This window comes from Betta splendens, chromosome 17 (genome assembly GCF_900634795.4).
Source record: "Betta splendens chromosome 17, fBetSpl5.4, whole genome shotgun sequence".
Lineage (NCBI taxonomy): Eukaryota > Metazoa > Chordata > Actinopteri > Anabantiformes > Osphronemidae > Betta > Betta splendens.
The window spans coordinates 5,619,293-5,640,538 of record NC_040897.2 but is presented as its reverse complement, the minus strand read 5'-3'; the positions used below and the strand labels follow the sequence as shown (position 1 = coordinate 5,640,538).

Here is a 21,246-nt window from a genome sequence, read left to right as displayed (position 1 = left end):
ATCAAAGGAACAAGGCTTTTGTGGTAACTAATAGTTGCAGCCACCCAGTCGCCTTTATGGTCATTTTGTCAGAGGGAACAGAGCACACACCGAGGGCTGCTCGTGCCTTATTTACCAGGAGACGCTCACCTCAGCAGCACCTCTGCCTGTAAACTGTGACAAGAGGGTCTTGGAGACAGTGCTGTGATTTAAATGAGAGGGGAAAACAGACTAACATAAAGACTCACGGGCACCTGATGGGCTCGGAGCTTTCATTAAAATGTCACACCGGGGCCTGCGTGCAGCAGGAGACGTCCTTATCATGCTGCCATTTAGCATTTTTCTTGTGTGGGAAATAAAAGTGAAATTGTCCTTAAATTAAGTCCTGCTGTGGCAACTGCTCAGCGACTCCACAAATTCAAAATAAGAGCGTCCCAGTTTGAGACCTGGTCATTATTCTTGACATTTTGAAAGTGAAAGTAGTTGTTGAATGGAGGTCTTAAATGTAGACTCGTCCACATTAGACCGACATGAAATTCTGAAGAAACATTGTGTGTGGTGATAGTTTTTATACCCTAATAACAGCACATGGATCTTTAGTGGCTTGTTACATGAAAATACACCGAGGCTTAATAAACACTGGCATTGTTATTGAGAATAGTGAATCTGAGGCAACACTGCCCACTGCTTTACACAAAGTCACATCTCGTAAGAAACCCGTCTCTGACAAATCACCGTGTTTGTCAGTATCACCAGGATCAGGCTTGTGCTGATTGTGGCAGCTCTATACGATCATAACTGTGCATTAAACATAAATGTAGACATGAAATATAAGAGAGTCACTACCATCTTATAACCACTGCACAGGTTTCAGCTGTGGTTTTTGAAGGTGCCATGTTAAAGGCAGAGTCACCAATTCCACGTTTAGTTCTTATCATCTGCCAATTTTTATCTTGCTTGGAGCAAACTGTTCTGTATTGAGTCTCTGCAGTCGGCTCAAGCAGGAGTCATCATATGAAATCCCAGAGATGCTGTTTGCCTGTCGCCTTGATGAGTGAGAACCTCCACAGCACGTGTGTTTTCACCTGTTGTTGTCCAGAGCGTCTCATTTTATTAAGTACGTTTTGTTTCTGATGCTAATAATTAAATGTCTAATGTTAATCGCACTGTCCAGCTTCATACTGTCTCATTACATGTGAGCGTCTTGACGCAATTAGGCTAAGGTGTCGCTCCTTCGCTCTTGAGCCGCATCAATTCCAGATTTTCCGCGTGAAGTGTTTCCTTAATTGAATTAAGAGCTGGCACGAGGTCAGAAAACCACATTCATTTTGCGCCGCGCCAACTCGCCCGCGCGCGTCGTCCGCACATCCTCAACCTCCATCCGCGCTCTTCATCTTTTAACCTACATAATGTTATTTAGCTGCCTGTTTGGGCCGCACCCTTAACAAGGTCTGAAAAAAAATCCACGTCAATTGGCCTCCTCCTGCAGTCGTCACTCCACAGAGCGCCGGCTCCTCCTTCTCCTCTCCGGGCAGCAGACGTATATAAACAAGCTGATCCATCTTCCCCCAGCCTACCCAGTAACATCATGGTAACCATTAGGCTACGTGGAGCGGGGACGGGAGGGCGCGCAGGCTCTGATCGGGGCTGATTTCCACAGAAAACGCGTCCGCGAGGAAGGCGCAGCCTCGGCGACTCATCGAGCGCACGATGCCGAGACGTTATGTCGGCGTCACCTGTTGTCCGCGTCTGGAAAACGGTGAGTCCGTCATTAACCTTTGTCCTGGTTGATTTATACGTCAGCGCGGCGTTAGTTTGTTTTATCTTCACGGGCAAAAGATAAATGTGGTCAAAACGCATTCGAGCTGCGAACGGGAAAACGCGCACCGCTATTCAAATTCCGACTGCGTCCAAAGGAAATTAAATGACAGCCCTTTTCCTCCTCTTCCTGCCTCGCCTGGGGGGAAAATGTTTACCATGTCGTCATGTTGCCGTGATTTAAGAAAAAAATGGCAACTGATCCTAACTTCCGATCGCGATTATATAAGACGGATACCGGTGGTCTTTTGGCTTTATAGCCTCCTGAGAGAAAAAGTTCGGTGCAGCAACAGGTGGCATGTTTTCTCCCGGGCCGGAATCGAGGCGAGACGCTGAGAAGGGAGATGGACGCGCTGGGAAAGTAGGGCGTCATTCAGCACCGAGACGCTGGACAGCTCCCACGTCGAGGGCTACCTCGCCTCGTGCACCCGTAGCAGGGCACGGACAGGACGCGCGGACGTGGATGGTGAAACACCTGACACAGCCTCTTTGTCGGCGTTCATTTCAGCTGCCGCCTCAGAATTGAATGCAAGGTTTTCTGATTGACATACGCTTGAATGTCACACGGCAGCAGGTCGTGTTTTTAGTCTTAAATGCTATGACTTTAGTGAACATTTTTGACTGTATCATCTGAGTTCTATTCTCGTGGCTTTTAACACTGGTTTTCACTCAACGATCCCCTTTTTCTTCCTTCCTCTCTTCCTTCCTTTCTTCCTTCTTTCCTTCCTCCCACTAAACTGTCCCCAGCTTCCCATCCCCCTCTTCCACTGACTCCCAGTCTTGTTGCATAGCTACCAGCTCAGAAACATACTGGAGTAGCAGGACAAACCGCCCGTATCTACCCCCATCTCTTTTTCAGTTCGAATGGACTTTTTGGAAAACAAATGTTGGTTTGTGTTTGCATTTCCAGCTTAGGGCTTCTGCTCACTGTCTAATGAACATTGTTGATTGTAAGTGCTGTGCCGTGAACCTCTCTCACTCAGTGTTATTCCTCCCCTCCTCCTCTTCCTCCTCCTCCTCCTCCTCCTCCTGTCTCCCTTTTTTGAGAGGAGCTGAAAGGTTGGCATTACAGCAACAAAGGAAAGATGGAATGTCAACAGGCTTCAGAGAGAAATGGGCTGAGGAAAACACACAGATGGGAATTTCATGTAGTGTTCCCACCTCTAACAAGTAAAGTTAAAAACCTCTCAACACCAGGAGCCAATGGTCAGATGTAGTGCAACACCTGTGACACACCGACATCCTGCAATGCTCTGTAGCTCTGAAGCCTGTGATGCTGTACAATGAATCCATCCTGTTCAGCATCAGCAAAGACGAGATTTTATACTTGTGTTGTTACAGGTGGTTTCCTCTTCTCCTCTTACAGATTCAAGCGCAGTCAACAGGACGGGGAGCCGAGGACAAGCAGAGGGACGGTGTTGGTAGTGCTAAGTGGAAGACTAGTGATTTTGTTGTGACGCTGATCAAAGAACAACAAGTCCCAGTCTGCCTCTCAGCATAAGCTGCGCTCTTCAGCTTCTTCAAATAAGTTCCCGTCTTCCCCATGTTGGCTCTTGTGGCCCTTTAAAGGCAAACAATGTTCCTGCCCTTGTGTGAACGGGTGTAGTCTTTACGTTTAGTAATGTGATTTACTGGAAAAAAAAATGAAATGTGAAGATGAAAAAAAAAACAATGTTCAACACCGCGAGGGAAGTATTAAGACGACAGCTGTGAAGGAGCACAGAGATGACGCCTGTAAACGCCAAATAATATTGTCCTCGCTTCATTTCTGATCTTTTATTCCAAACGTTCCTAGTTTTCAGTGGTGCTACAGCAATATCACTGTAAACCTAAATGTTTATTGTTGATTAATTAACCTGCTTTTAGCCTTTCATTCAGCTTGAATAAAACTGGACTGTGAACCTTTCAGCCAACTGTATCTCTGCCTTTTTCTTTTTCAAATCAGCCTCCATGTGAATGGAAACGCCCCATAGAGCCTGAAGTGGGTGCTGAGGCCTATACTATACAGTACAACACTCAGACTCCTTAGACCTTTTCACTAAGATGGCCTGTTGCCAGAAAGCTTCACGTATTGATTCACCATATGCAACACTTTAAGTGCTTTACAAGATCTGAGCACACAATAATAAGTGTCTCAGTGCCTCTGTGGAATAATGAGGCTGCATCGGCTGCTGTAATGAACGGCGGCAAACTGCAACGCGCGCCAAATGTTGAGCGTATCACAAAACCAACCATCATTACTGCAACGCGCGCACGGAGGCTGACCTGACCTTCAGCGTGGTGACTAACGCTGCCGCACCGCATGGTGCCACAGAAGACGCTCACTTTGAACCCAGCAGCAGCGCTGGGACCTGGAAATCTGCCTCTCACGCACGGTGTGCGCTTGCAGCTTGTTGCCCCCGTGTTCCACTTCGCTGGGGCGTTTGGTTCGTTTGTGAGACGAGCAAATGGAAGGAGTGAACAGCAGCAGAGGAAAAACTCTCGCTGGAGACATCCGGATGATTAATTTAATAAACATATAGGAAGAGACACAGTGATGCCATTAAAGGCTCATACCATATGTCATATTCCTACGGTGAAATTCTGCCAGCTGCTGTAAAACTACTAAATAAACAGCAAAGTCCGGGACCACGGACAAACCTATGGTTGGAACTGACTGGATTTATTGTTAGACACATACATCTCTTTGTCATGGTTACCAGGATACCTGCACGAGTGACCTGCCAGGATTTTTGTCACGCTTTGCCAACACACTGCTTAAAACAAAAAGTGCTTGTCGTTCTGTAAAAACCCATCACACCAATTCAACGATGTAAAATCAACGCGAGTCGACAGAGTAACGACATGTGAGATTGTTTTGAGCGCTTAACCATCTCTACCTTCAGTCACAGCAAAGGCGAGAATCAATCATGTCACGTCTCTTTCTAATCATGCGCGCGGACCCTTTTCCCTTAGAAAAGCATGCAACGCTTTAATTAAAAATGCATCGTGGCTGGTCTCATTCACGCTGCACCCTGTAAGTCTCCAGATTGGCGGCATGCTGGTTTTTCATATATAAAAACCAGGGACCGGCTTGTGTTGCTAAGCAACACAAAAGAGTCAAGTGCATTTGTTTATTGGCCAATAAGAATGCAGACAAAGTTTCAAGGTTTTTGAGGTCCTATAATAATGTCACTCACAGAAAAAAAAAGAGGCGAGGATTTTCTAATAACAACCTTTCATATATTCCAGTCCGTGTATAAATAGTGTAATGAATAAGTAAGTTTCCCTCTGGTGCCATCATGCAGCTCATGAAATGGCTGTTTGATAAAGAAATAAAACGGTGCTTTTGGTTGCAGAGTATTAGAAATGATGGCAACAGGCCGTATACTGGACACACTGACCTGTTGCTCATGAACAGGTCCAATCACTCTTGAGATCCTGGTCTGGGTCACAAGACATCCAGGCCATGAATGTTTCTAAGAATAACAATTATAATTCAGTGTATTATTATTATTATTGTTGTTAGATTTGAATCAAAAAAATGGTATCCAACAATCCAAGCAGACGGTTTTATTGAAGAAAGAAAATGGCACCAAATAGCGATAGATGTGTCAAAGGAAGTGCACAACAGGTGACAAACTGCAACAGACACATTCTCAAGAGCACAGACCTCGTGTAATGCACGAGCTCCCCCCTCGCTGTCATTACTATCTGGGCACCCGGCCTGGCGTGATGCTATGCCAACTGTCTGTGCTGGCACCCTTCAGCAGCGGCACCCTGGAACCCCGGAGGGACTCTGGGGGGTGGGGGAGGCGCTGAGCAGTCAGCATGTGGCTGCATGTATGGTCAGGAGCAGCAGGAATCAGAAGGGAACATGTCTGCTGCTCATCAAAGCGGAGCTGGCATTTGATGAACAGGCACAGATCAGTGGCGGTATCAGACGCAAGCTCCACCTCATGGCGGAGCGTGACTACTAATACTGCTAGCAACTAGGTGAGCTGTCACAGTTTCCCTAGTGCATAGTGAGGAAGGAACATAAAACCAACAATGACATAACCTGCAGTGATGACTAATTATGAGATTGTACGATTATATCCACTGGTAAACTGCGTCAGGAACTGCAGTGTTTACTAGTAAAGAATCTCCACTTCCATATGATAAGCAGCCAGTTAGATGGTTATGATCCTGAATTATGCACTGTGTAAGTTAATAAGATCTGTTGCCCTGATTTCATTGGCCTTTAAATATAAAAGCTAATCAGAACTGATTAAAACAGACAATAAAAAATCAAGCAGAAGTAAAAGTAAAACTCTTTTTTTAGGATGAGATGCTGCAGGTTTCATTCATTTATTCATTCCCTCAATGTTTTAGGAAGTCTGCATTGATGTCAATATTTCTGACTTCAGTAGTGTTCATTTTAAACCATTCACACTTAACATAACTCACACTTTGTCAGCCTCGGCTGTGTTTAGCAAATTAATGTTAAAATGTCAACATAATACTAATCGCTGAGCCATTAGTTCTGACCGCTGGGTTCAGATTGAGAGTATTTTCTGGTTATGTTTTGTTGTTGTTGCTTAGACCAATTATTGACATAGAATCTTTCTGATAAACGTACTCACATTTGAAGGCTAAAAAATCCTGATGTTGCCAACACGCACTTTTACATCTCAACTGCTTTTGTGGAACTGCCCTTCTCTACATCACATATGCATGCATGTCATATGCATCTGTGCGGGGATTTTTAAAAGCTTTCAAGTTTCCTGCTAAGTTCATTTCAGGTTTATTCTCTGTGTCTTTTTGGGGGATGATTGCTCATTATAAACAGCTCTCAATCTAAGTAACACAAAAACAGTAGTTTTTTTTTGTCTTCACTAAATCTTCATTCTATTTAGAAAGCTCAAGTAAAGAGCTGGATAACACACACACACACACACACACACACACACACACACACACACACACACACACACACACACACACACAGACCTGCATGTCATTCTAAATAGTTCAATTATGCCATTAAATCAGCAATACACAAACTGAGAAAGAGGTTAACGATTTGGACAGCAAACAAACCCATATATTATATTATTATTATTATTGTCACCTCAAACAGCTTCCTCTTCCGGAGGTCGTCCCACTTATCCATGAGGATCACACAGGCTGAAGCCAAGCCCCGCTGATGATGAATACACGGTGGAAACATGCTGGCACACATCCTGGACAGGTCACCAGACTATTTCACGGTTAATACATAGAGAAAGATGTAAATAAACCCCTGGCCTGTTTGTGAGATGATGCTACTAACCACTACAACACTGTGGTGCTCACAGCCTAAACTTAGAGGCTGTGGGCCTGTAAAATATGCAATAGTAATGCAGTAATGTTTTTATACAGAAAAAAAGACCCAAGGTTTAATAATTCCATTGATGCTTCATAAAGACTTTATGGGGAGCAGCTAACCTACCAAATGTAAGCAACTGATCGTCATTGGAATAAATTAATGCATTTTACAGCCATGATGAATACATTCACCTGAATCAACAAAATAATCACCGCAACACAAACAACATTTCAAAATGACTGGACAAGAAAATGATTTCGAGCAGCTTTGTTTAACGTTCATAAAAATGTCTCAAGATTATATTTACAGAACAAAACATACCGAGAGTCACAATTAACAATATTTTGAGGACTGAATATATGATATCATATCATTATCTTTTGGCAAAAGAACTTGAGTCAAAAATGCAAATAACATGTTGGCGGCTAACTTTAACTACTTAAATAGTTTTTAGCACAAACACAGCTGAAACAACTTGACGGTAACATCAGTACTTTTCATATATTGTTAAACCTCATAAGATGAACCACAACAGAAATATGACACGTGATATTTCAGATTAATCTGTGTTTTTCATCCATGATATAAAGCACAGTCAAGTCTCATTCATTTCCTTTACACTTCAACTGAAATTGGAGTTTGTTTTACTGATGGTAAAATGTTACTTTACCAAGTGACACTTAAAGCACAGCAGACATGTCTTGCCACTATAAAGAGTGGCAGCGACACATAAAAATATAATGAAACATGATTAAAACATGTAAGAAAGCAGATTTTTTTGTGTTGCTTAAAAAAAATATGATTTTATAGTTTGAAAGATGCTTTATAAGGTGTGATTTAAGGAAACAAATGTCTAGCTCCATTTCATCTGCTGGGCTACAACTGGCCTCAGACCCACTTTCTCTGCACTGAGGAGTCGCAAATTAAGATCAACCTAAAACTGAGGATCAGAAACAAAGATGTCTTGTAATGTGAGAAAGAACAAAGCCTTTGAAGGCAAAGTAATTTAACCTAAAATGAAAAGGGGGGATAAGGGGTTGTTCGGCACGTCACTTCCCACTGGAGGCAAAATTAAATCTGTAACACTTTAACAGGTAACGACTGGTTTAAAGCAAAAATGAGCCGTCAGCTGAAGATGAAACTGGACAGTCACTACTAGGTGGTCTTCACCAGATCGTAGACGTGGATGTGAAAGTCATCATCATATTTGATGTAGTACACTGTGGGTTTGGCTGGGACCTGGTAGATCACCAAGCCCGTCCTCTTCAGACCGTTATCTGTGACGTATTCCACCTGTTTCCCCACCAGGCTCTCTGGCTCCTCCCCAGGCTTCCTGTCTGCTGGCAGCAGGTGTTTGTTCTCTGTAGAAAGGGACCGATAAAAGAAAAAAAATAAAAATAAGAACCAAGTAACAGTAGCAGCCTGAGCCTTTTTAAGAAGAATCTGAAGGTTAGCAAAATATGCAAGACATAGTCAGTACATTCTGAAAATGCCTTGGTTTATTTATGCATCTGGCCTTCTAGATGCTTATACTGTAGATCATTCTACTGATTCAAAAAGAAACCAATTCCCTTCCCCTCACATTTTTCGCAGTATTGCACAGAAGCACTGAAAGTTTGTATAGTATGTATAGCAACAGAGCTGTCATTACTGTACCTGACTCTGGCAGCACGCGCAGATCTCCGTCCTTATAGTCATCCCACAGCTGGTACATGTACAGCACTGGGTCCTTCTCATAGGTGATGTAATACCAGTGGGTCATGATCGGGGCTCGGGAGAGCACCATGCCTCGCCACTCGTTTTTCTCACCATCCTCCTTTTCAAACAGATGCTCCACAGCTCGCCCCACAAGCTCCTCCGCCCCGGGAGGCACCTTGATCTTATTATTCACTGCAGGAAGGATGAGACATTCTGATGAGCCCTCAACTTTAAGCTTTATACATTCAATGCGCAAACACATTTTGTATGTTTTCTATTAAATGAAAGTAAAAAAATTAAAGATATGTGTACCATATTTAAATTATGAAGGCCCAAGATATTTAAACAGCGTTAACAAGGCTACTTAGTAACAAAATACAAATACAAGTACAAGAAATTGACCGACTCACCGACTTTCTCTGACAACACTTGCAGGTTTGACACCCGACTGTCTTTGAACAACTCAATGCCATAGACACAGTCAAAGCCGTCGTATTTGACCATGTAAAGGGAGCTGTTGACAGTCAGGCGCTCCAGAACGGTGCCTTTCCACTTGGTTACGTTCCCTTTCTCCCTCCAGGTGTGCTGGATCCTTCGGCCCAGCAGGTTGTCTGGGTCCGGGCACAGGGTCGACGCCGAGCTCTCACTCAGCTCTCCACTGCTACGCTTCCTGGAAGCGCAGAGGGCATGTTTAGTTAATACTGATTAGTAAGGAAATGAAACCTCATGTTTGATCCCATATCTGACGTTCTTCACATAAACTAATGTATGGAAATGCTATAATGCAGAACACAGTTAACTGTAGTGTTTGTGCTGGCCATTGTCTTACATCCTGCATCCAACAGACAGGTTTATCAGTAAAAGGTGTTTAAATCATAGAATAAAGTCACTTACACTTTTAAATATTATTGTGAAAGCACAAAAATAGAAAAATTAAGAAATTGACAGATTTTTTTAATTTAATAAAGCTAAATAAATTAATGCTTTGTTGCATAAAAACTTGATTACATTTGACTAAATGCCTCTATGTATATGTTTAGACATTTACGGAAGTATATGCAGGTGTACAGTGGGAAGACTTAAGTTGAACCTACCTGCCCCGCTTCTTTGACATGTTTCCATAAATTCACACAAACCCTGTAAGACACAATACAAGTCAGTTAAGTCAATAAACCTAACACACCAAGGCGAAAACTTATTATTAGTTAAAATGTTATTCAGCAGCTAATGAGCCGCAGACACGCTCGGATCTGCCGCCCTGAGCTCAATCGACCACAGTCATGCAAACAAGCGACCGGGACCTGCATTACCGGATGTAAACAACAAACTGCGACAAGCCCGATGCTAACGCTAACCAAAGTAGCCGACGGCTAACACACACTACATGGATATAAGCGCATAGCGAACTGTATGGCTCATAAATGTGTAACTTCGCCGAGGCCAGCTGAACAAACGCCGCCGTGTCGAGGTGTCATCGGGCGTGTTTGGCTACAGTGCGCCTAAAATAGAAAACAGCTCCGTATCTGACGTTCTTGAGCCATTTAGCTCACTTTTCACAAGAAACGAGACGCGTTTCCAAGAAAGTGCCTTCTGCATTTTTCTACATAAGCTAGCTGAACAAAAGGAAATGCATCGCCATGTAAGCGCAGATTTTCCTCATGCTTGTACACAACACATTATCGCACAAATTAAAGAATGACCGTTAAAGAACGATTTGTATTTTTCACGTAGTCGACAAATTGAATGGGTGGAAGCCGACAGAGTAACCTGTTTGCCCTACCTGATCAATAATTTCACATGTGCTTGTCTTTGGAGAGCAGATTCCACCACCTAACGTAGCTAGATACACGGAAACGACTGTATTTTGTGGACTACAACTACCAGAAGGAAGTCGCAGTTCGCAAAGCACTCTGGAATTTGACGTCAGTTTAATGAAACCCCTTTCAAAAGGCAACGTTTAAGCTCCGCACCTCTGCTTTACATGGACCAATGTTTTCTATGTTGCTTGCCAAATAATCAAACTAATGCATAACATATTATTCTATGTTAGTAGTTCAGGCTTTGTCTATCTTAAACTACATTTCCCAGTATACACCCTTCATTAATTCCATGTTTTTATCTTCGCGCCTTGATTATAAATAACTCTTTAGTTTATAAATCTCAGATTACAAATACAATTTGCGTTTAGCTCAAACTGAGACATCCCACACTAATAAACATTTATTTTAGTCCAACATTCTGATATTGGCAATAAAACATTCAAGTAAATTGGGCCTTTTCACAGAGATGAAGTGTTTTTTCCCACCACAAGATGTCATGCTAAACACAGATTCTATGACTTAGATGATGAACTGACCAGAGTGAATGATGCTGCACACTTCAGTGTCTGTCTGACAGCTTCATCAGGATCAAAGCTCTTGGTTTTATCTGGTGCCAAACCACCTGCATGTATGCATCTGCTAATCAAACTGCAATGAGCAACAAACTCTTTTTTTTTTCTTTTGCTTTGAATCGCATGAATCACGCAGTTTATTCATCACACTCTAAAATCTAAATTCTACTTCAATCATGGACTTTCACTTTGAGTGTCTGCTTTAGATTCTGAATAGGATTGAGATCGGGGCTCTGAGAGGCGCTTTGGTCTTTAGTTCATTGTCTTGCTGGCAGACCCAGCGGTGACCTAAAGCTTGACTGGCAGGAGATTTCTTTAGACGGAGGGTAGATCAGATAAGCAGAACATTTTGCTTCAAAATGTCAACTTACCCTTCGTTTTCATGATTCCATGCCCCTAAACAAGGTTCTCTTTGCCCAAAGCAAGAACGTACTTCCATTACATGTTACTGTAGGACTGTTTCTTTTAAAGGCCTTACTTATCTTGTCTTGTTTTTTTCTAAAAAAATAATTAACTTGATTTCTCACGAAGGCCAACTGTAGGTGTTTGCATAAAAGTGAAGTGAAAAAAACAGGCCGTCAACTCTTTAGCCACTCACTTTCCTCTGGCATTTCCTCTCATCAACATCCACCTATTACATTTGGACGTGTTCTCTGTCTTACATTAGAAAATACAGTAGCCTAAGTGGCAAGATTGTTGCCACTTCCATTCCTTCTGCTAATGGGATAATGATCTTGGATTGAAGTTTGATCAGAGATATTTCTGGTCAGCTTATTGCAGACGGAGTTGCTGTGAGGTGTGAGTCAGCGTCGGTGCACTGTAAAGCTAACAGTCTTTGTGAAAACGGCTGTGTTCATATCGACACAAAGCTGTCCGGCATCCAAGGTTGTCTCCTCGTGTCCTTGTTGTTGTCACAGCAACAGAAAGGGCCTAGATGTGAGAGAAATGAGTTGACTTATGCTTATTTGGGGTGTCCCAAGGTGATCTACAGCAGGCATTCAGTAACGCAGCAGAGGTCATTTGATTTTCAGGGCAACTCAGCAAAACCAGCTGCTAGACTGTATAATTCAGACGTTAACCGTTTCATTTGTGATACGAGCCCCTGCTTGTTTGCCTGTGCATCTCTTGCAGCTCTCTCCGGTGATACCGTCTGAGGAGGGGAGCCCACAGCGGCGCGCTCCCCTGGGACATCATGAGAGCAGCATCTCCAAAAATAGAGGTCTCCTCCTCTCCTTCCTCGCTGCTCTTCCAGGTATCTGTCTCTTCAATTTGCTTTACCAAATGGAAGACGTGCTCACATATCAGCCACACGCTCCTGCACAGGGGCGATCTGCATCCTGCCGAGAAACGCTGCCGATGTGTTTTTGTCAGGTATTGCAGTGAGATTGCACGGCCGAGTTCTAAAGTCAGTCCAAGGTTAGTGTGTGTGGACGTGTGTGTTTCATTGATTAGAAATCTCTATTATTAGCTGGAGCTCTATGCAACATGAACTACGGCAGCTTTAAAGGGATGTTGTTTCATGGTGGTATCATGTATGTCTGGAGCTGAATAATCAAATTTAACCCTAGGTGTGAGTGTGGTGGATGACTTTTCAGCAACTTATGACCTCCTACACCTTCGTTGAGTATCTTACAGTTTGTACCTAAGGTTTGTGAAATGGGAGAGACAGAAATTCCTAGGGAATTGAAATGTATGTTTAGCAAGACTTCAACTTGCATTTGTCACAAATTGACCCCATTTGGGTTTGCTGATTCACATCAGATATGACCATTAGTACTTGGTGTTTACTGTATATTCACTGTTACACTTTGATTGTGCATCCTGGCAATTGATCTGGTTTGATGGTAAGAGAGTAGCCAGGCCTTTGTCAGCAGCTTTGCATTTCCTGCACCTGTAGGACTAAAGTAAAAGTATCTCTAAGCCTTTAGGGTGTGGAGTTCCTCTCAAGCCAGTAAGCCTGAAAACAATGACTGATACCAAAGCGTGTGCATGAAGTGCCACAGAAATAAGCAACCGATTAACAGTGGTGTTCTCTCAGAGCTAAAGCTACCAGTGGCATCTGCCACCCAGCCCTTAGCCAGAACACTAAATGTTTCAATGTAATTATATCCAGCCGGTGTGATAATAAGTAAATCCTCTCATTAATTGGGTCTTAGGATTGCGTAGCGCTTGCTGTCACAGCTAATTGACCCCAAGAATGAGGTGGAGTACATCTGTCTTCATTTATGCAGAAGTCTAATTAACACCACCCACAGAACCAGTATGAAAACATGTGTGCCTGTGTCCTTACACTCCTGTGCATAACATGGTACCTTATGACCCCAATCAGGCCAGACCATATGGAAAATCTGTAGGAAATATCTCCTGTAATGTACTATTGGAAAACAAACACATTTGAATACACACTTTGAAGTTTAATTCTATATTTTATTTGATCGTTACTCTTTCTACAGTCTTTTCTGCTCAGCTGATAATTAACTGAGTGAAGCGACACCTACCTGGTTCAGCTGAGTGCAGACCAGTCCACAGTACCAGGCACTGCTTCCTTATACCAGGTTGACTTATGACACTCTTCCTTAGCTTTGATGCTCATTACCATCTGGATGTGTGCGCCCAGCACTTAAACAGATGCGTACAGTAGGTACTAGTCTGCTACGCATGTGGCTAACTTTAGTTTTTGGCCTGCAACTATAGCAGAATCCTAAATCACCCTCTGCCTCTTAGCATCCCCAAATACAAAACCTTCTGATTATGTCCAGAGAATCCTCAGAAATGAATCCCGATTGCTCAAAGGGTTTCACACCAAACACAAAACATATGTTCACATGCTGAGGAATCATTTGAACCCTAAACTCCCAGGGGAACTAAACAATGCTGAACATATTGATCGCCGCAGCCACCAGAGGCGTACTTGCTTCTCATGTTTGTTAGTGTACAGTGGCTGTGAAGTCTCTCCAGCAGGCTGCTGGACTCTTAGTGGACTCTCTATCTGTCCACCCACGTTTCTCTCCCTTGTTCTTCAATCCTTTAATCTCTGCCCAAACCCACTCTGACTTCATAGCCCTGAGTCATACTGTATCACATCAGGCTCTCCTCTTCTCCTCCGCCCTCTTGATTCTTGCAGCATATAGACAGCCACAATGTCTTTTGATCTTCCTGTCACTTCTGCACAGACAGCAGGGGGTGCTGCTCTGTCAGCTGACTGCCCAAGCCGCTGAAAAGCTGGAATAACAGAGGACTCACAAGGTAACCTGTAAATCTGTTTGGAGCTGTGCAGTGATTTTACCTCTGAAGAGCCAAATGCTGGAGAGGTTTAATTTATAGCATTTGTGATTTAACCCCAAATATGTCGGTCCTGATTAGAAAACGATCAAGTGTAGGTTTAGAAAAAAAAAAACAGTAGTCTTTGAATAGAGTTTTAGTTGTTCATCACAAGACAACTAAAGAGTGATCAAACACAGGCTTTTTCTTGCAGTTAGGTTATGTTAGGGTTCATTGGTGGCTCTAAAGGCCCCACACGTGTAGATGTGGCTGATCATATAAATGTGGTCCAGGGTGCCGTTTCCTGCCCATCAGCAGCTTGAGATGAGTCCAGTGCCGTCACGAACCTAAGAAAAGGAGCTGAGCTTGAGCTACTGTACATGTTGAACCCTCAGCCCATTTTCCCTGTACTATACTGTAGGTACAGTAAGAACTAATATAAGTATAACCAATCAAACAAATGTCTTCTGCCCAGTGAGCAGTGTAATGGATCGGATTATCAAGCTTTGCCTATCGCCCATTTGCACACACTAATTTCTGCCCTGGAGCGATGCGCTTGTTCAGTAAATCGCGCATGTGGCTCTGATTTTTAAGACTGAGTCACAGCGTCGCATATGAGAAGTATGCCGTACGTCAGTCGTTGCAAGTGTCAGAGCACGTTGCACATGGTTTCTGAAACAAAACGAGGTGGTTATATTCTTCAAATACCAGAGGCCATTTATTCCTCCATCTGCTTCCTCCTCGGGGAACTCGTCAACCCATTCGCGATGACGCTTTTTAGACAAACATCTGATCGCAGGCCTTTCAATCTGTCGCCTTTGGTTTAAAATACAAGTTCCCCCCCCCCCTGTTTACTGGAATGCGGTTGGTTTTAATGAGATTTGATGACGAAGGCAGACGATTATGATGCCACGGAGTAACTGCGGAGCAACAATATGCCTCGTGCCCCTTGGTGCATCGATTGTTCTCTTGGGCTGTGTGTACGCGCGGGTACGTGTGGTGGTGACAGCGGCAGCGGGGTGGGGACAAGCCGAGGGAAGAGACAGGAGGAGGAGAGCTGGTCTGCAGCTTTAGCCTTCCAGTGACTCAGCATTTACCCACTTGATTCTTTTCTGGTAAATAATCCCGACTTTTCGTTTCTGCTGCGTTCGCTCTTCATCCCCTTTGCCCTTTTCACACCCAGTAACCTCATCTTCCCCCGTCACTCGCATTAATCATTCATGTCTCATTACTTAATTGCTTTTGTACATAAAAATAACATCTCATCACTGTAATGACGCTCAAAGAGGGGCAGCAAATTTCTAAACTCATCTCTTGTTATCGATTCTTTTCCTGGAAAAGTGATTGAGGTGAGAAGCATAATCTGGTGAAATAAAAAAGGGAGATGTTATTTAAATTCTGTTGGTTTGCGTTGGGATCTTCAGCTGAATACCCGTCACTGACGGCCCTCATCTGTTCAGAGCAGAGAGAGACGTCAGCGGCACTTTGCTGAAAGCAGAGAGATGCAGGGACAGAAATAGACCATACTGGGATATCTGAGGAGAGGAGGAGAAGAAGAGGCCCTGGGTATTCTGCCATCCTAGATAACACCCACACTCCGGCATGGTGGGGTGGGGAATTATCGCCAACAGAAACAATGGGGAGCTGGAGCGTGCACAGGGTCATGAACTGTGTGTGTGTGTGTGTGTGTGTGTGTGTGTGTGTGTGTGTGTGTGTGTGTGTGTGTGTGTGTGTGTGTGTGTGTGTGTGTGTGTGTGTGTGTGTGTGTAAGGCATGGGGTGGTCGAATCAGTGGTGTTCTGATAGAAGAAGGAGGAAGAGAGAAAGGAAATGAGCTTCCGCGATAGAATTATGAAGAGACTGTCGGATGTCACAGTCACAGTTTTCTTTGATTTTAGACTTTTTTAGATGTTATTATTCTTCTTATTTTTACAATAAAATTTACAATAGAGGAGTAGAGACATAAAGAATAATAGCAGATTTTGTGTATGTTTATGATGAAGACTGGAGGCTGATGCCAGACACTCACATCAGTGAACATTAAGCGGTGTACAACATTATCCTCCCACTTGGGTTGACAGCACAAAAAGTAGGAGGGACAGAGATGAAAGAGGAAACTGGGGATTCTGTTTAATGAACATCTACTTTTGATACTGGACAATAGTTAAAAAAATGTAATATGTTGATATGACCTATGACATTAGGACAAATATATACAGTCCCTCACCTTATACTGCTTTGTTCTTGTTAAGGTCACGGGTATGCTGTAGTCTATCCCAGCTGTCAATCAGCTGAGAGGCGGGTTCACCCTGGACAGGTCACCAGGTCATCACAGGGCCAATCAACCTAACTGCATGTCTTTGGACAGTGGGAGGAAACAGTGGCTGGAGTGAACCCAAATATATGCAAATTAAACTAATGAATTCATTGATTTCAGTTAAGTCAACTATTTCCATTTGTCATGATGTTATTTATCTTTCGGAGACATAAAATGAGTCAATGAACCAGTGGCATGAACAGAGTGAAAGCCTCATAGTGAACCTGCAGCTTCACCACCTCTTCTTGCCAAGGACTCGCTGCTCCCAGGTGAGAGAAAGAGATGAGGTTGCTTTTAGGACCCAGGGGTGCTGTGGGATTTCTCTGTTCTGACAATTAGGCCATCACTGCTGCACTACCCCTCGCTCAAAGACTTTGTCACTGTGAGATGCCTCAGCAAACAGTCATCAATCTTTCCTGAGACCACCCAGAACCCCCACTACTCATATCGTACGTTTCTGCACTGGGGCTGGATTTGACTACTAGACGTATAAGCCCACAGCAGTATATTAGCCATTACAGTCACACAACCACACACAATGACAGAGCAGAATAGTCCGGCCCCTGGGCTGATGCTCGGCAGCAATACAAACCACACATAGCTGCAATTAAACAGTCACGGCAAAGGGTCTCGGCAACAGCTAGTTTATCTTGTTCCTTGCTCTGTCACTGTGTCTCTACCTCTTCTCAGTTCTAGCATGTGAGCTATTAGTTGACTGAGTCTGTGAATCTAGAAGCATTTTTTGAGGCAGTGGGTTTTGCAGGTTTCTCTCATAAAAAGCTGTTGCCCAGTGGATGAAGATAGCAACAGGAACAGATCTAATTGATTTTGAAGGAAGGATCATGGTGGAGGCACGCATGGCAGGAGCCCACTCAGCTGGATGGAGAAACAGAGGCTGGAGTGTGTGGGCCAGACATTGGTAATTAGGGTCAGAGACTGTGGTCCATGGCGCATATTTGATGACTGCGACTCTTGTGCATTAGCGTGTAGACGGAATAAACGGAGAGGAAGAGCTTCCACAGCTGACTGAGGGCGTCAGAGCCGGATGTGCTGGGACTGTGTCAGCAGAAAGCATCAGTGTAGTGACGTTGTGCAAAGACGGGGGCACGTTTGGGGTTCAGTGGTGCAAGAAGGTCCACGGGGACGCTAATGGCACATGCTAGCCCAGTGTTAAAACGCATATGCCAAACCAAAATCTATACATTTAAAAAGCTGTGAATTGTTGAAATGCATGTTCAGTTACTAGAAGGCTTCTTTGTTTCATTTTTCGCTCCAAGGCCCGCGATGATCACCTGAACACGCAGTTTTTTAAATGTGCGTGCACCGGCTAATAAAGCCTCTAAACGAGGGTCACATTCGGATGACGAACATATTCGTCTTTTGCTGCGCTCGTGCGAGAAACTGCGCGCGTGCCGGGCTCTGATGAATAGCTACAGTGTCACCGAGTACAGACCTTGACAGAGCAGAACAGATGAGATGATTCAGAAGCCAAAGCATTGTCCCGGCTCTCATCACTTCAGCTGGCGGCCCAGAGCAAATATTATCGGTGGAAGTGAATGACGGAGGGGAATTATTGAGCGGGAGCCTGCGCTTCCTGTCGCAAAGCAATCACGGCTGAAAGAAAGTAAAGAGCCGAGGAGATTAAAGGTTTTGCAAACGAAACAAAGTGTTTGGGGAGGAGAATGAAGCTGCTAATATCTGCCTGGAGATTACGTTGCCGTTCCTCAGTGAATCATATTTCCTGTTTGCCATGTTTCTGGCTGCCTGGCTCTTCGTCCTCTCGCTTTTCTGTTGCTCGTCTGGCCACAGGGCTCTTGGACATTTCTGGGTCGTCAGTAATGGGAAGTGTTTAGCAGAGCAAACGCATGGGCTGCACTTCAGGCCAGCTGCTCGCTGAGGGCCCAGCACACACACACACACACACACACACACACACACACACACACACACACACACACACACACACACACACACACACACACACACACACACACACACACGCTCCTCTTGAGCAAGAAAACTGTTAAGTGAAGAAGAAATAGTTCTTTAACAAATCAGTATTTTATTCTCATAAATTTCAAAAGATTAATCGTTTTTATAAACACTGCATGAGCTGCATATTGTTGTCCTGCTGCTGCCTCCTTCCTCACCCTTTGCCCCATGGGACATAATTAAAATCCAAGCAAAGATACAGCATTTGTTACAAGTGTTCATTTTACCGTAAGGCTTTATATCATATTGTTTAACACTATTGAGTAGATCCAAATTGTAATTAATTTAAAACCGTATAATATTACACTTATTAAGACTGTCTTTCGTTCTTGGTGCGTTCTTGTTGGTTTTTACAGTATATGTTGAGTAACCAGCTAATTCTTAGATCACTGAACCAGATGAAGAGTGAGGGAGGACATCTCGTTGCCATTTTGTGTCCTGATGTATGCGTGCAGTAAGTGTGCCCCTGAGTGGTGGACTCATTACTCTTGGCCAGGGTCGTGTCATTTGTCGGTCGTGTGTTCTTGGATGAAGATTGCATTTATCAAACGGAGGAAGCCTTTTATCTCTTTTGTGCTTTAGTTGTAATGTAATAAAGGCGATTTGACCCCTTCTTTCCTGTCTCAGTTTTTCCTCTTGACGGTTTCAGCTTGACGCACTTCTCACTTCCTCTCCACTCAACTGTTCAGTAAACTGTGACGCTACTGAGGCTGCCTGCGGTTGGGAGATGATTTACAGTATCTCTCTCTCTCTCGTCTTGCTCACTGACTCATTCATGGACTCAGAGCTAGAACCACATGTTAATCCCAGCATTCAGCCTGTTTTAGTGGCTGCATGTGCTCCCAAGTGCCAAGAGACCCAGCTGAAGAAGCGACACCAGCCATTTTCAGATGAACACATTCAAAATCTTCAGTCTTCAATTACTTTGGATTAGTGTCCAACTTCTCAATTGTTTCAACAATTGATGAAATTATATTTTTACAATTTTATGTGTCAAATTCCACATTTATCCAACAGATCCTATGCTTAATTTGTAAACTTGTCAATTTCCACCAAACCAGCTCAGGTGTTAGTGCTAAACATGATATTGTCATGTAACATTGTAGTTGCTTTGCAGATATACTGTAAAACACCCTCCTGAATATTCATGTTTATTGCATTTGTCCTGGGCTTGATATATGAACACAAGCTTCTGCACGCGTTGATGAGAGCACATATTAAAGCAAGATCCTACCACATCTGTTAATGATTGATGACAATAGCAGAAAAGGCAGATTTCGCCGATAGGAAAATCTCCAGGAAAGCTCATTCCAGCTTCTAAAAGCAAATATCATAGGAAGTTGATGAAGACCAATAGCACCCAGCAGTGCAGGGAAAACTGGAGGAAGATGGATGGGAAGGAATGAGTTTAGCAATAAGCAGCTAAATAAGCAAATTGCCCTCTGGAGGTAAACGGTTTGGGGGGTAGTGCAGGAGATGCTGATATGATTAATTGAAGTGGGACAGCCGGGGACACAGCAGAGGACCGGCGCTGCAGAGGAAACAGGATAGAGGACGATCCTCGTCCACACAGGATGAAACTGTACACTGGGACTTCATACAGTACAGCTTCAAGTTTGTGTAGTAGCCTCCAGCACATTGAATTACAGTGAATTGGCTAAAGAAAGAAAAAGCCTGTGTGTGTGTATGTGCGTCAACAGAGAGGGAGAGAGAGAGATAGAGAGAGTGAAAGAAAGAGAGAGGACATTATGTCACTTCAAGGTAAAACTATGTAAACGCACTGCAGATGGCCTCACCCACATTTGTACCAGCTGCATAGCTCAGGATGCTGTAAAGCTCTTTGTTAAAACCTCACCTTGCATGTCATTTTAATCTTTCTACCACAGTGTGCCATGCATAAGCAGAAGGATAGGATAGGATAGGATAGGAAAGGAAAGGAAAGGAAAGGAAAGGAAAGGAAAGGAAAGGAAAGGAAAGGAAAGGAAAGGAAAGGAAAGGAAAGGAAAGGAAAGGAAAGGAAAGGAAAGGAAAGGAAAGGAAAGGAAATGGATTAGACAGGGAGGCAATGGGTTGGTACTGCACCCGGGCAGCTAGAGGAGTATGTCCTTGGACTGCCCTCTTCTCCAGCACACACACCCGCCCTGGCACACACACACACACACACACACACACACACACACACACACACACACACACACACACACACACACACACACACACACACACACACACACACACACACACACACACACACTCCTGTCACTGGTTCATTTACTCTCTCTTTCAGACACACACAATATTTAGTTGCGTGCACTGTGGTACAGGACTAACTACACCGTGCACACGGACACACAAATATGAGCACAAAGCTCTTAGACTTAGCTCAGACATCTCATCAGGGATGCAGCAGAGCCCCTGTCTGCAGAGAGGGAGAGAGGACGAGCGATCTCATCTGATGCAG

General features: G+C 43.8%; 1 protein-coding gene and 1 long non-coding RNA gene across 2 annotated transcripts; one reads left to right on the top strand and one right to left on the bottom strand.

The window, feature by feature from the left end:
* Positions 1 to 1,378: 1,378 nt before the first annotated feature.
* Positions 1,379 to 3,705, top strand: LOC121201767 (uncharacterized). The gene is made up of 2 exons (XR_005896868.1): positions 1,379 to 1,738; positions 3,164 to 3,705. It is a non-coding gene; the product is annotated as an uncharacterized LOC121201767 (long non-coding RNA).
* A 3,503-nt stretch (positions 3,706 to 7,208) lies between these two features.
* On the bottom strand, positions 7,209 to 10,735 carry LOC114844347 (spindlin-Z-like). The gene is made up of 5 exons (XM_029131651.3): positions 10,605 to 10,735; positions 9,919 to 9,961; positions 9,235 to 9,494; positions 8,783 to 9,016; positions 7,209 to 8,487 (listed from the first exon to the last, which is right to left on the bottom strand). Exons 2-5 carry the CDS (start codon positions 9,936 to 9,938, stop codon positions 8,282 to 8,284), a joined length of 720 nt encoding a protein of 239 aa, XP_028987484.1. The 5' UTR covers positions 9,939 to 9,961; positions 10,605 to 10,735; the 3' UTR covers positions 7,209 to 8,281.
* Between the last annotated feature and the right edge of the window lie 10,511 nt (positions 10,736 to 21,246).

Bases quoted from the DNA above. Each gene is read 5' to 3' on its own strand.
- LOC114844347 (XM_029131651.3), bottom strand. From the start codon at position 9,938: ATGTCAAAGAAGCGGGGCAG. The intron at 9,495-9,918 runs GTAGGTTCAACT...CTGCGCTTCCAG, and splicing joins ATGTCAAAGAAGCGGGGCAG to GAAGCGTAGCAGTGGAGAGC. The intron at 9,017-9,234 runs GTGAGTCGGTCA...TCCTTCCTGCAG, and splicing joins AGTGTTGTCAGAGAAAGTCG to TGAATAATAAGATCAAGGTG.